At 36.7% G+C, this 14,490-nt stretch overlaps 1 protein-coding gene across 3 annotated transcripts in view; it reads left to right on the top strand.

The window, feature by feature from the left end:
- SP4 (Sp4 transcription factor) overlaps window positions 1–14,490 on the top strand; it is an 86,880-nt gene that overhangs the window by 36,635 nt on the left and 35,755 nt on the right. For all 3 annotated transcript variants that reach the window (XM_021670165.2, XM_012447823.2, XM_012447822.3), the window contains one exon: window positions 11,598–11,826. In XM_021670165.2, coding sequence (XP_021525840.1) covers window positions 11,598–11,826 — 229 coding nt within the window. The remainder of the gene's footprint in view (window positions 1–11,597; window positions 11,827–14,490) is intronic.

Here is a 14,490-nt window from a genome sequence, read left to right as displayed (position 1 = left end):
TGTGATTGCATTCACTTCATAGAATAATTTTGGAAAAATTAACACATTTAGTATAATGATTCTTCCTATCCAGGAACATATATTTCACTCTATGGAGGTCTTGTTTTATATCCTTTATTAAATCTTCCTCAAGATCTTGCATATTTCTGTTAGATTGATTTCTCAGGTATTTGTGGTTATTTATTGTTGCTATTATGAATGGAATTTGCTGATGTGTTTGGGAACTGTTGCTTTTTTTTGTTGATCTTGTAGTTGGCCAGCTTGCTGAAATGTCATAATACTTTGTTGACTTTCTATGGGTTTCTAAATAATATAAGTACGTCTTTTGTAATCATGACAGTTTTGTTTCTTCCTTTCAAGTCTTTATTTCTTGTATAGATCTGTTATTTCTTGCCTTACTGCATTGGCTTAGACCTTAAGGAAATATACAGTATTAGAGGTGAGAGCAGTAATCACTTCTATTAGAAACTACAGTGAGATATCAATTTTTTGTTTATTAAGTGATTTTATAAATTTTACTGAGTTTCTCTTTCTCCATGAGATGAAACAGGATTCTCCCATGCTTCTGGTGTAAATGTAAATGAATGCGGCTCTTTATATATATTCCTGTAATTTTGTATTCTAGATAGTCTTACAAATGTTTTATATCCTTTGATTTAGTAATCTCACTTCTAGGACTGTCCCTTGGAAATAATAAACAACATTTTTGTTCAAATTGCTCATTCCTTTATATTACTTATAATAAGTATTTGGAAATAAATATCTAATAGTAAAGTCATGACTTTATAAATTATGGTATATGATGAAATATTGTACAACCATTATATTAAAATAATTTGTAATATTAATAACTTATAAGTACTTATTCAATAAAAGAATACAGAATTTTTATGTAGTAAGGTTGTATCAGCATCAAAATGCATTGAACAAAGATTAAAACAGAACTTAGATCGTTACATCAAAATTATGATAGTGTTACTCTATGGATAATAACTTTGTGGATGATTTCATTTCCTCATTCATAGTTTTCTATGGTGAGCATGCTTTGTTCTTAAAATCAGAAGAAAAAGAAACTTAAAGTGTATATGTTTGTCATACTAAATTATTTACTTTCATCAAAATAGGTAGAAAGGGAGAAATCTTAACCTATTCCCTAAATGGCAAATTTAGTTGTAATTTTTTTAAGTTAACATTTTTATAATACTGTTTTCAAAAAAGACATTGCTGAGTGTAGATAGCAAATGTCATAGGATAAATCTGATACCTGAGTGAATAACACATAGTTTCAGTACCAAGGTTGAGATTTATGCTCTGCGATCTGCTCCTAAATGATCAGACTGCCATATCAGCAAGTCAGGGAGGAATTGTGGCAGATATCCACTTGATTTGATTTCTTACTATCTTGTCACCCACGTGCATATGTATTGTAAACTGTCATCTAGCAGCCCTGTGATATACTGCTGGCCAAGTTTCATAAGAAAAGCTTCTATGTTTGTATGGATTTGAGATTATCATTCACTTTTTTTAAGAAACATTCATTAAGTATTTTCAGTGTGCCAGTAACTTTGGTAGCCAAAGGACAAATGACATAAAAACCACACAGATGGCCTCTGTCTTGAGCAGCTTTTGTTGGAAATAATATGACTAATATTATGATGGAATGAGATGGTATCTTACTAGCAAAACCAGAAATACTTAAATACTAATTCAACCAATTCTCGAGGTCTCTTGGGGAGCTAGGTATACTGAAATTCAAGTTAGAATTTGTTGGCTTTGGCATAGGCCCCTGCCTTACAATCCAGAGAACTAGGCTATTCTGTATGGAATATGCCATTTTCCTTTACTAGCTAAACCTGACTTTCCTTTCTTCCTCTTAGCTTAAATTCAAGACATCTCAAATGTTACTACTCTATTGAGGCAAAATACTACTGGTACTAAAAGAAAATGAGCAAGAAACACCCAACAAGCTAGATCTTGTTGAATAGTTAGCGATTCTAATACCTTGCTACCTACTAACAAACTGTCCCCCTCCATTACTTTGGCCCAGTTTCTATATTTGAAATAATAAAAGGAATAAGAAAGATGGCTTGGCTACTCCAAGCAGCCTTGGACTGTTTTACCCTGGGTAATATGGGAGAAAAAGAACGGCCATCCTCAATCTGTTTCACCGTAGTTTGTAGTTACAACACCAAGAAATTTTGAGTTATTTTAAAAATTATTTTACAAAGCACTTTCAGTGGTAAGAGAAGGATTAAAGACTGAATTCTATAAGATGAATGGACTTTTGTCAGACCAAGAGAGATGGAGATTTGAGGTGGGAGAATGTGTTGGATTCCAGCTATATTATTCAAATGCTCAAAAAACACAGAACATTAGAGAAGATAGGAGTTCACTGTAGATGATGGTGAGAGTGGGCATAGAACAGGAATGCCAAGAGATGAAGTTATAAAACTCAGCAAGAGGTAGATAATGAAGAACTTTATGTACTATGCTAAGAAATATTGACATTGTTGTGAATGTATGGAGGGCCCACTGGCTTTTTGGGGAGCTAGGTCTGCAATATGAATATTAGAAGGAGCAAAACTGACGTAATGGTGATAAGGGCTTGCAGTAATGTACAAGCAATAGGTATGGTGAAAATGGAGACATTTGAAATATTTTGAAGCAGTAGACTCAACAGGGAGTAATGATCAACATAGATAATGTATATGGTGGAAAGAGAATAGCTTTTTGAGTTGGCCAAGCCTGAGTTTCAAATTCCAGCTCCGTCACTTTTCCATTTTCAAACCTTGGGTGTTTTATATAACCCTCAGAACCTTAGTTTCCTCATCTTAATCTGACTGCCATATCAGTAAGGAACAGTAAACTAGGTGCCATGGCTTTGCCTATAGTCCCAGCTACTTGGAAGGCTGAGGCAGGAGGATCACTTGAGGTCAGGAGTTTGAGTCCAGCCTGGGCAGCATTGTGAGACACCATCTCTAAAAAGAATTATAAAAATTAACTAGGTGTGGTGGCATGCATCTGTAGTCCCAGCTACCTAGGAGGCTGAGGCAGGAGGATTGCTTGAGTGTAAGAGTTATAGGCTACAGTAAGCCATGATTGTGCCACTGCACTCTAGCCTGGGCAAGAGAGCAAGTCTCCATTTCTTAAAAAAAACAAAATTGGGACAGTAATATTCAACCCATAGAAATATGAGACAATATATGGGAAGCATTTAGTAAAAAGTGCCTTACCACATACTAGATATAAAATGATAGCTGCTCTCGTTGTTGGGGATGAAGGTGATAGAGAGGAATCAAAAATGACTTCCAAGTTTTCTGTTTGAATGGTAAAAAAGACCTATATTAGGAAAGTGGGATATACTATCTGGTTCTTAGATTGCTCGTGAGGACTCTGTGGTGGAAGTGTTCACCAGCAGTTGACAATAAGAGTGTGACACTTCTGAGTAGAAGGCACAGATCTGCAAGATAATCAGCTTACACATAGCAGTAAAAGTTATAAAAGTAGATGAGGTCCCCCAAGAAGAGGCAATGAGAAGTCAGAACCCTGGAGAGTAGCCTAGGAAGAGTAGAGGGTGTTTTTTGTTTTGTGTTTTTTTGAGAGGATCTTCCTCTGTCACCCAGGCTGAAGTGCAGTGGCACGATCACGGCTCACTGCAGTCTTGATCCCCAGGGCTCAAGCTATCCTCCCACCTCAACACCTCAGTGTCATGAATAGCTGAGACTACAGGCACATGCCACCTTACCCAGTCAATTTTATAAATTTTTTAAGAGATGGGGTCTTACTGTGTTGGCCTAGGTTGGTCTTGAACACCTGGGCTCAAGCAGTCCTCCTGCCTTGGCCTCCCAAAGTGCAGGGATTACAGGTGTGAGCCACTGCTCCTGGCTGATACATCTTTGAAGAATGTGACATAAATTTAGATTTAAGTGCTGATTTTAAAAAAGAGCTAAGGCCATGCATGGTGGTTCATGCCTGTAATCTCAGCTACTTGGGAGACAAAGGCAGGAGAATTGCTTGAACCCAGGAGTTCAAGACTAGTCTGATCAGCAGAATGAGGCAGTCATCTCTTAAAAAAAAAAAACAACCAAACAAAAAGGAGCTAATAGAGAAGAAGGGGTTTCTGAAATGTAGGAAGTTAGCTCACAGAGTCAAAATTGAAGAAAGATGGATTGGCAGGTGGTGTCATGCAGCGGAGCAGTCCTGTAATGGTCACCAAGAAAATGCACGATGGATTTGGTCATTAGGAGGAGGACTGTGAACCAGGAGCTAAGTAAGACTTTGTGGTCGAGTGCTTTGAATGCCAGACTTTGGTCAGTGGAAGAATGATTAAATGTTATTGAGCATGAAAGTGAGATGATCAGAACACTATTTTTATTTTTCTGGTAGCATTTGAAGGATGAGAAAGGAGGGAAGGCTTCATTTAGGTTGGTAGAGGCCCACATTAGCAAGGGGTTGGATCAAGATGATAATCTTGCTTGGAAACAGAAAGATAAGTGCAAGAGCTATTGTGCAGTAGTGTCTTCATAATTTGGTCATCACTGGATATAATGAGTAAAAGAAGTAGCCTAAAAGATGACATTTTAAGGTTTTCAGTGTGGATAATTGGAGAGTAGGAGTAGCATTTACTGAAACAGGGACAGGACATTAGTATAAGCAAGACTGAAAGATGAAACCATTTCTTATTTGTAAACTTTGATTTATTAAGCATATGTTATTGAGTGGTGCTGTTATTGAGTGAATATTATGTTACAACAGTGAACATAACAGTCAAGATCCCTACTTTCATGGCACTTTACCTTCAGAAGTGAGGTAAAGACAAAATAATAATAATAATAATAATAAAGGGACAAAGTAATTTAAGACAAAACTAGGTGATGATACAGAGATATACTGAGGGAAACCACTTTTAGATGGGGTGGTCAGGAATGGCATTTCTGAAGAGGGGGAGATTTGAACTCAGACCAGAATATTACAATGGAATCAACTATGCAAAGATCTGGGTGCAAAGGCATCCTTGCTCAGACTGCAAAGTCCTTAAGAAGGAAATGAGCTTGATTTATTTGAGGGCCAAAAGAAGGGCCAGTATATCAGCTGCCTAGTGAGCAAGAGAGAGACTAATACAGATGAGTCAATAGAATTAAACTTAAGTGGCGCCTCGGAGGTCTCACTATGGAGTTTGGTGCTTACTGATGGCAGTGGAAACAAAGTAGTTTGTTGAAGTTAGCTGTCTGTGAAACATCTAGATGAAGTCAATTAACGGGCTTAAATATACAAACTTAAATATATTTTGCCTCTATTATTCATTGAAATAACTTGCCAAGTTGTTTAGGCATTGAAAAATAAATGCTCACAATATGGAGGCTTGAAAAAGGGGGTCAAGGACATGCTCAAGGGACCAGAGGGATTGGGAATCTCTAGCAGTTCTTCCCCACCTCTTACCCCTCCAACTTAGCTTTGACTTGAAACTCATTTAGCAGTTCTTTACCAAAATAAAGGTCATCTTAAATATTATTGCATCGTGAAAGTAATGACTATTGTTTAAATGTATGAGAACAGTAGTTGAAAAATCATGGCCCAAAATACATGTGTCTTCAGGAAACGTAAAGGATACTTGACAACTTAAAATACCTGCAGCTCCATAGGGACCATGCTGTAGATTTTGTATAGTGCTTGTTTAGACAGTACTCTCATTTCTAGAAATATATATAATGTATTTTTTACAGTAAACAAAATATGTGTATCACTGTGCTTCTTGGTACACAAGTAGTGTGAGTAGTTTGTGTAGCAAAGGTCATCCTTAAGGTATCTGGTTTTACTGAATACATGCTTAAAAAAGTACACTGAAACAAAATAATTATACCTTTTGTTTATGTATTGCTTTATAATTTAAATAGCCTTTACCCCTGGAAAATCAACTTGATCCTCAGAAACAACTTTTTTTTTTTAAATTTTATTTTTTTATTGCATTTTAGGTTTTGGAGTACGTGTAAAGAACATGCAAGATTGTTGCATAGGTACACACATGGCAGTGTGATTTGCTGCCTTCCTCCCCTTCACCTATATCTGGCATTTCTCCCCATGCTCTCTCTCCCCAAGTCCCCACGCCCCACTGTCCCTCCCCTATTTCCCCCTGACAGACCCCAGTATGTGATGCTCCCCTCCCTGTGTCCATGTGTTCTCATTATTCAACACCCACCTATGAGTGAGAACATGCGGTGTTTGATTTTCTGTTCTTGTGTCAGTTTGCTAAGAATGATGGTTTCCAGGTTCATCCATGTCCCTACAAAGGACACGAACTCATCGTTTTTGGTGGCTGCATAATATTCCATGGTGTATATGTGCCACATTTTCCCTGTCTAGTCTATCATCAGTGGGTATTTGGGTTGCTTCCAGGTCTTTGCTATCGTAAACTGTGCTGCAGTGAACATTAGTGTGCATGTGTCCTTATAGTAGAACGATTTATAATCCTTTGGATATATACCCAGTAGTGGGATTGCTGGGTCAAATGGAATTTCTATTTCTAGGTCCTTGAGGAATCACCACACTGTCTTCCACAATGGTTGAACTAATTTACACTCCCACCAACAGTGTAAAAGTGTTCCCTTTCTCCACATTCTCTCCAGCATCTGTTGTTTCCAGATTTTTTAATGATCACCATTCTAACTGGTGTGAGATGGTATCTCAATGTGGTTTTGATTTGCATTTCTCTAATGACCAGTGATGATGAGCATTTTCTCATATGTTTGTTGGCCTTGTGTATGTCGTCTTTTGTGAAGTGTCTGTTCATATCCTTTGCCCACTTTTGAATGGGTTTGTTAGTTTATCTTTTTCTTGTAAATCTGTTTTAGTTCTTTGTAGATTCTGGATATCAGCCTTTTGTCAGATAGGTAGACTGCAAAAATTTTTTCCCATTCTGTTGGTTGCTGATTCACTCTAATGACTGTTTCTTTTGCTATGCAGAAGCTGTGGAGTTTGATTAGGTCCTTTTTGTCTATTTTGGCTTTGGTTGCCAATGCTTTTGGTGTTTTGGTCATGAAGTCCTTGCCTACGCCTATGTCCTGAATGGTTTTGCCTAGATTTTCTTCTAGGGTTTTTATGGTGTTAGGTCTTATGTTTAAGTCTTTAATACATCTGGTGTTAATTTTAGTGTAAGGTGTCCGGAAGGGCTCCAGTTTTTGCTTTCTGCACATGGCTAGCCAGGTTTCCCAACACCATTTATTAAACAGGGAATCCTTTCCCCATTGCTTGTTTTTGTGAGGTTTGTCTAAGATCGGATGGTTGTAGATGTGTTGTGTTGCCTCCGAGGCCTCTGTTCTATTCCATTGGTTTATATCTCTTGTTTTGGTACCAGTACCGTGCTGTTTTGATTACTGTAGCCTTGTAATATAGTTTGAAGTCCGGTAGTGTGATGCCTCCCGCTTTGTTCTTTTTGCTTAGAATTCACTTGGCTATGCAGGCTCTCTTTTGTTTCCATATGAAGTTTAAGGTGGTTTTTTCCAGTTCTGTGAAGAAGGTCATTGGTAGCTTGATGGGGATAGCGTTGAATCTGTAAATTACTTTGGGCAGTATGGCCATTTTTACGATATTGATTCTTCCTAAGCATGAACGTGGAATGTTTCTCCATCTGTTTGTGTCCTCCCTTATTTTGTTGAGCAGTGGCTTGTAGTTCTCCTTGAAGAGGTCCTTTACGTTCCTTGTTAGTTGTATTCTTAGGTATTTTATTCTCTTTGTAGCAATTGTGAATGGCAGTTTGTTCTTGATTTGGCTCTCTTTAAGTCTGTTATTGGTGGATAGAAATGTTGTGATTTTTGCACATTGATTTTATATCCTGAGACTTTGCTGAAGTTGCTTATCAGTTTCAGGAGATTTTGGGCTGAGACATACAATCATGTCGTCTGCAAATAGAGACAATTTGACTTCCTCCTTTCCTATTTGAATACCCTTTTTTCTTTTTCTTGCCTGATTGCTCTGGCTAGAACCTCCAGTACTATATTGAATAGGAGTGGTGAGAGAGGGCATCCTTGCCTAGTGCCAGATTTCAAAGGGAATGCTTCCAGTTTTTGCCCATTCAGTATGATATTGGTTGTTGGTTTGTCGTAAATAGCTTTTATTATTTTGAGATACGTTTCGTCAGTACATAGTTTATTGAGGACTTTTAGCATAAAGTGCTGTTGAATTTTGTCAAAGGCCTTCTCTGCATCAATTGAGATAATCATGGTTTTTGTCTTTGGTTCTGTTTATGCGGTGAATTATGTTTACAGACTTGCGTATGTTGAACCAGCCTTGCATCCCCGGGATGAATCCTACTTGATCATAGTGGATAAGGTTTTTGATGTGCTGTTGCAATTGGTTTGCCAGTATTTTATTGAAGATTTTTGCATCTATGTTCATCATGGATATTCCCCTGAAGTTTTCTTTTCTTGCTGAGTGTCTGCCGGGTTTTGGTATCAGTATGATGTTGGTCTCATAAAATGATTTGGGAAGGATTCCCTCTTTTTGGATTGTTTGGAATAGTTTCAGAAGGAATGGTACCAGTTCCTCTTTGTATGTCTGGTAGAATTCGGCTGTGAACCCATCTGGACCTGGGCTTTTTTTGGGTGGTAGGCTTTTAATTGCTGCCTCAACTTCAGACCTTGTTATTGAGTCTGTTCAGGGTTTCGACTTCTTCCTGCTTTAGGCTTGGGAGGATGCAAGTATCCAGGAATTTATCCATTTCTTCCAGGTTTACTAGTTTATGTGCATAGAGTTGTTTGTAATAATCTCTGATGATGGTTTGTATTTCTGTGGATTCTATGGTGATATCCCCTTTATCGTTTTTTATTGCATCTATTTGATTATTCCCTTTTCTTTTTTATTAATGCGGCTAGTGGTCTATTTTGTTGATCTTTTCGAAAAACCAGCTCCTGGATTTATTGATTTTTTTTGAAGGGTTTTTTCTGTCTCTGTCTCCTTCAGTTCTGCTCTGATCTTAGTTATTTCTTGTCTTCTGCTAGGTTTTCATTGTTTTTGATCTTGCTCCTCTAGCTCTTTCAATTTTGACGACAAGGTGTCGATTTTAGATCTCTCCTTGCTTCTCATGTGGGCATTTATTGCTATATCTTTTCCTCTAGAGACTGCTTTAAATGTGTCCCAGAGATTCTGGTATGTGGTGTCTTCGTTCTCGTTGGTTTCGAAGACCATCTTTTTTTCTGCCTTCATTTCATTGTTTATCCAGTCAACATCAAGAGCCAGTTGTTCAGTCTCCATGAAGCTGTGCGGTTCTGAGTTAGTTTCTGAATTCTGAGTTCTAACTTGATTGGTCTGTGGTCTGGGAGACTGTTTGTTATGGTTTCCGTTCTTTTGCATTTGCTGAGGAGTGATTTACTTCCAATTATGTGGTCAATTTTAGAGTAGGTGCGATGTGGTGCTGAGAAGAATGTACATTCTGTGGATTTGAGGTGGAGAGTTCTATCAATTTCTATTAGGTTTGCTTGGTCCAGGTCTGAGTTCAAGTCCTGGATATCCTTGTTAATTTTCTGTCTGGTTGATCTGTCTAATATTGACAATGGGGTGTTAAAGTCTCCCACTATTATTGTGTGGGAGTCTAAGTCTCTTTGTAAGTCATTAAGAACTTGCCTTAGGTATCTGGGTGCTCCTGTATTGGGTGCGTATATATTTAGGATCGTTAGCTCTTCTTGTTGCATTGATCCTTTTACCATTATGTAGTGTCCTTCTTTGTCTCTTTTGATCTTTGTTGATTTAAAGTCTATTTTATCAGAGACGAGAATTGCAACTCCTGCTTTTTTTTGGTCTCCATTTGCTTGATAAGAAACAACTCTTTAAAGCAGGGAACAGGAATTTTACAGAAGTCATGTTGCTATTTTAGAGTTGAGGAAACTGAGGATCTCTGAGTGCACAGTCATAAATTTACAACTCTCACTTCACTCGCATTACTTTTCTTACCACAGCATGCTAATTCAAAGGTGCACAAAAAAGTAAACTTTAGTAGAAGTTTATATCCTTACTAAAACAGTGGCAAAATATATTTTTTAATGTGTATCTTAGTTTTGGGTGCTGCCAAAAGGATTAAGGGTGCTGTGGATGCACAGAAGAGGGTGAGATTGACTTTGACTGGGAGAGTCAGAGGTTTCATTTTGTTTAGAAAATGTGTACTATTTTCTTATTTGGTAATTTTTTTTTGCCTCTTCTTGGTTGCCCCATACATTTAAAGTACCACATATGCAGCTTTAAAATAAACCTTTTTTATTTTATACACAGGACCCACGTTTGTTTCTACTAGCGTATTTTATTCTTGTATTGCTACCCAACTCAGCAGAGATGAATTAGTAGTAGTAGCTAACATGTAATGAGCAATTCTGGCTCTTTGGTAGAGGATTTGTAAAAAATTAACTTAATACTTAAATCAACTTTCTGAGGTGGAAAATTCTTTCATAAATTGCTATTTTCTTTTCATTCCGTTGACATACTTGTCATTCCCACACCTGATGGAAAGAATGTAGGAGTGTGTGAAAGAAAAGGTAATTATAAGGTATTGTAGGCTGGGTGCAGTGGCTCACACCTGTAATCCCAGCACATTGGGAGGCCGAGGTGTATGGATCACCAGAGGTCTGGAGTTCGAGACCAGCCTGGCCAACATGGCAAAACTCCATCTCTACTAAAAATACAAAAAAAATTAGCCTGGCGTGGTGGCACGCACCTATAATCCCACCTACTAGGGAGACTCAAGCAGGAGGGTTGCTTAATCCTGGGAGGTGGAGGTTACAGTGAGTCCAGATTGTGTAAGACTCTGTCTCAAAAAAAAAAAAAAAAAGGATTTTATTTCGGGATAATGTTAAGCCATGCAAATAGATTTTTTTTGGGTTTATTGTGCATTATTTATTATATTTTTCCCGAAGTGAAGAAGCCAAGCTGGTATATACACTAATCTGAGCCATGAAGTGTAAGCTATATAACATGAGTGAATAAAGTAATAATATCTTAAATGTGTTTTTACTATTCCAGTGACAGTATGTAGTAATCTTGGGTGGTTTTGCATTTTAAAAATGATTTTATATACTAAAAGAAGTCTAATCAATAAAGAGATGTTTATTTAACCAATTTAGGAATGCAAGATGTCCATAAAACTTAATCCTTTGTTTAGTGACTTTTCACTGTTGTATTTTTTTGTTGTGATGAGATATGTTGCTTACTGTGGAAATGGTAATAAAGCTTTATGTTTATATAACATCTTGCATCTTAGGATCGCAAAGTGCTTTTCAGCCATCTAATGAATCCTCATAGTAGTTTAGTGAGTAGGTAAGTGACAAGTATTATTATCTTCATTTTACAGGTGGAGACAGAAATTAAGCCACAAAGTGGGTTAAATGATTTATGTATATAGTTCCATCATCTAAATACATAGGCAATCTGATCTACTGAAGTAAGAATACTGTATTTTAGGAAGATTGACATAGTATAAGCCGTTAACCCCTTAGTTTTTGTACATCACACAGATTGTTAGCAAAATTTTAGCTTTAAAATATGCACATGGAATTTTTAAAAAATTCTTTCTTTAGGTGTAGAGAACATTATAATACTTTTTTTCCCTTCCTTTTTAGGTCAGCAGCAAGGACAAGATGGAGTAAAAGTCCAACAAGCTACTATAGCTCCTGTAACTGTAGCAGTTGGAGGAATTGCTAATGCCACGATAGGTGCTGTTAGTCCTGACCAACTCACACAAGTGCATTTGCAGCAAGGCCAGCAAACTTCTGATCAAGAGGTACAGCCTGGCAAGAGGCTTCGAAGAGTTGCCTGTTCCTGTCCTAATTGTAGGGAAGGAGAAGGAAGGTAAATGTTCTTATTTTTCAACTATGTCAATTTGGAAGGTATAAAACAGGGGTTAAAACCAAGTAATTGACTGGGAATGATGGTCACTGGAACCTCACTAGCTTTGTAGCCTAGAAGTTGATATATAATATTAGTAAGGGAATTAAGTTGGGCTGTTTCAGGAATGAAATTTAAGTGGTCCTTTGCCTTGTTTCTTACACTTTTTAAAAATGTTTTTTCTTTCTTTGTTTTTTTTTTTTTTTTTCTTTCCACCCCTGAGACAGCGTGTTACTCTGCTGCCTAGGCTGGAGTGCAGTGGCACAGTCTCGGCTTACTGCGACCTCCCCCTCCTAGGTTGAAGCGATTCTCCTGCCTCAGCCTCCCGAGTAGCTGGGATTAATTATAGGCATGTGCCACCGTGCCCAGCTGATTTTTGTATTTTTAGTAGAGATGGGGTTTCATCATGTTGGCCAGGCTAGTCTTGAACTCCTAACCTCAGGTGATCCACTAATTTCAGCCCCACAAAGTGCTGAGATTACAGGTGTGAGCCCCTGTGCCCAACCCATTTTTTCTTTTTCACAAAATTTTTATATACCTTTATTGATGCAAAATTTACTCATATACTATACAGTTTACCCATTTAAAGTATACAGTTCAGCGGTTTTTAATATATTCAGAGCTGTATAGACATGACCAGTCAATTTTAGAATGTTTTCATCATCCCCAGAATAAATTCTGTATCTTTTAAGCATCACCCCCTTATCCTCCCAACCCTTCCATCTTAGGCAACTGATTTCAGTCTCTATAGATTTGCCTATTCTGGACAATTCATATAAATCATGTGGTTCTTTGTGACTGGTTTCTTTTAGCATAATGTTTTCAAGGTTCAGCCGTATTACAGGGTGATCAGTACTTTATTCCTTTTTAGGAACAAATAATATTCCACTGTATAGATATACAGTATTTTGTTAATCCTGTCACTTGAAGGACATTTGGTTTTTTTCCACTCACTGGCCATTATGAGTAATACTGTAGTAAACATTTGTGTAGAAGTGTTTGTGTGGACATGTTTTCATTTCTCTTGTATTTATATGGAATTACCTAGAAATGGAATTTCTGGGTCATATTGTATGTTTAACCATTTGAGGAACTTACAGACTGTTTTCCAAAGTGGCTATACCATTTAACATTTCTATCAATAGTATTTGAGGGTTCCAGTTTCTCTACATCATTGCCAGTACTTGTCATAATCTGACTTTATGATTAAAGCTATTCTGGTGGGTTTGAAGTGATATCTCACTACAGTTTTGGTTTACATTTTCCTGATTATTAATGATATTGAGCATCTTCTTGTTCTTATTGGGTATGTGTGTATCTTTGGAGAAATATTTATTTGGCTCTTTTGCCCACTTTAAATTGTATATATATATTTTTTATTATGGAATTGTCTCTTTACATATTCTAGATACAAGTTCCTTATCAGATATAGGATTTGCAAATATTGTCTCCTATTGTGTGAATTGTCTTGATACTTTGTTGATAGTGCCTTTGAAGCACCAAAGTTTTAATTTTAAAGTCTAGTGTTTTCTATTTTCCTTTATTGCTTCTGCTTTTCGTATTATATCTAAGAATCCATTGCCAAATCCAAAGTCATGAAGATTCCTGGTTTTTTAAAGATAATTTTACAGTTTTTATTCTTACATTTAGGTCTTTGATTAATTTGGGGTTAATTTTTATATATGGTGTTAGGTAAGGATTCATCAGGCACCATTTGTTGAAAAGACTACTGTTTCTCCATTGAATGGTCTTGGTACCCATGTCAAAAATCACTTGACCATAGACACATGGATTTATTTCTGGACTCTCAATTATATTCCATTGATGTATATATCTGTCTTTATGTGAGTGCCACACTGTCTTGAGTACTTTGGCTTTGGAATAACTATTGAAATTGAGAAATGTGAGTCCTCCAACTTTGTTGTTCTTCAAAATTGTATTGACTCTTTAGAGACACTTGCAATTCCATGTGAATTTTAGAATCAGTTTATCAGTTTCTACAAAGAAGCCAGATGATATTCTGATGGAAGTTGCATTCAATCTGTAGATCACTTTGGGGACTGTTGCCAACTTAACAATATTACATCTTTTGGTCCATACACATGGGAAGTTTCTCTGGGTATTTAATCTTTAACTTCTTTCATCAGTATTTTATAGTTTTCAGAGTATACATTTTACGCTTTGTTAAATTCCAATTTTATTTTTGATGCTATTGTAAATTGAACTGTTTTCTTGATTGTCCATTACAAGTAGGTGGAAATACATTGATTTTTTAAATAATATATTAATCTTGTATCCTGCAACTTTTGCTGAACTTTTTGATTAGTTATAAATGTTGTTTTGTTTTGTTTTGTTTTGTTTTAGTGGAGTCTTTAGGATTTCTATGTATAAGATCATGAAATCTATGAACAGAGATAGTTTTTACTTTTTCTTTTCTACTCTGCAGGAGTTCTATTTCTCTTTCTTACCTAATTTCCCTGTCTGGAACCTCTAGTACAGTGTTGGCAGTGTGCTTGTTTGTGTTTTGTTAAGAATTTTTGCATCCGTATTCCTAAGAGATTTGTCTGTGGTTTTCTGTTTTTGTAATGTTTTTATCTGGTTTTGGTAATGATAATACTGGCCTCATAA

The sequence above is a fragment of the Aotus nancymaae genome, unplaced genomic scaffold (assembly GCF_030222135.1).
Source record: "Aotus nancymaae isolate 86718 unplaced genomic scaffold, 86718_ANA_hifiasm-v0.15.2.pri h1tg000025l, whole genome shotgun sequence".
NCBI lineage: Eukaryota > Metazoa > Chordata > Mammalia > Primates > Aotidae > Aotus > Aotus nancymaae.
Note: the sequence above shows the minus strand (reverse complement) of the source record. Positions and strands in the feature narration are given on the sequence as shown.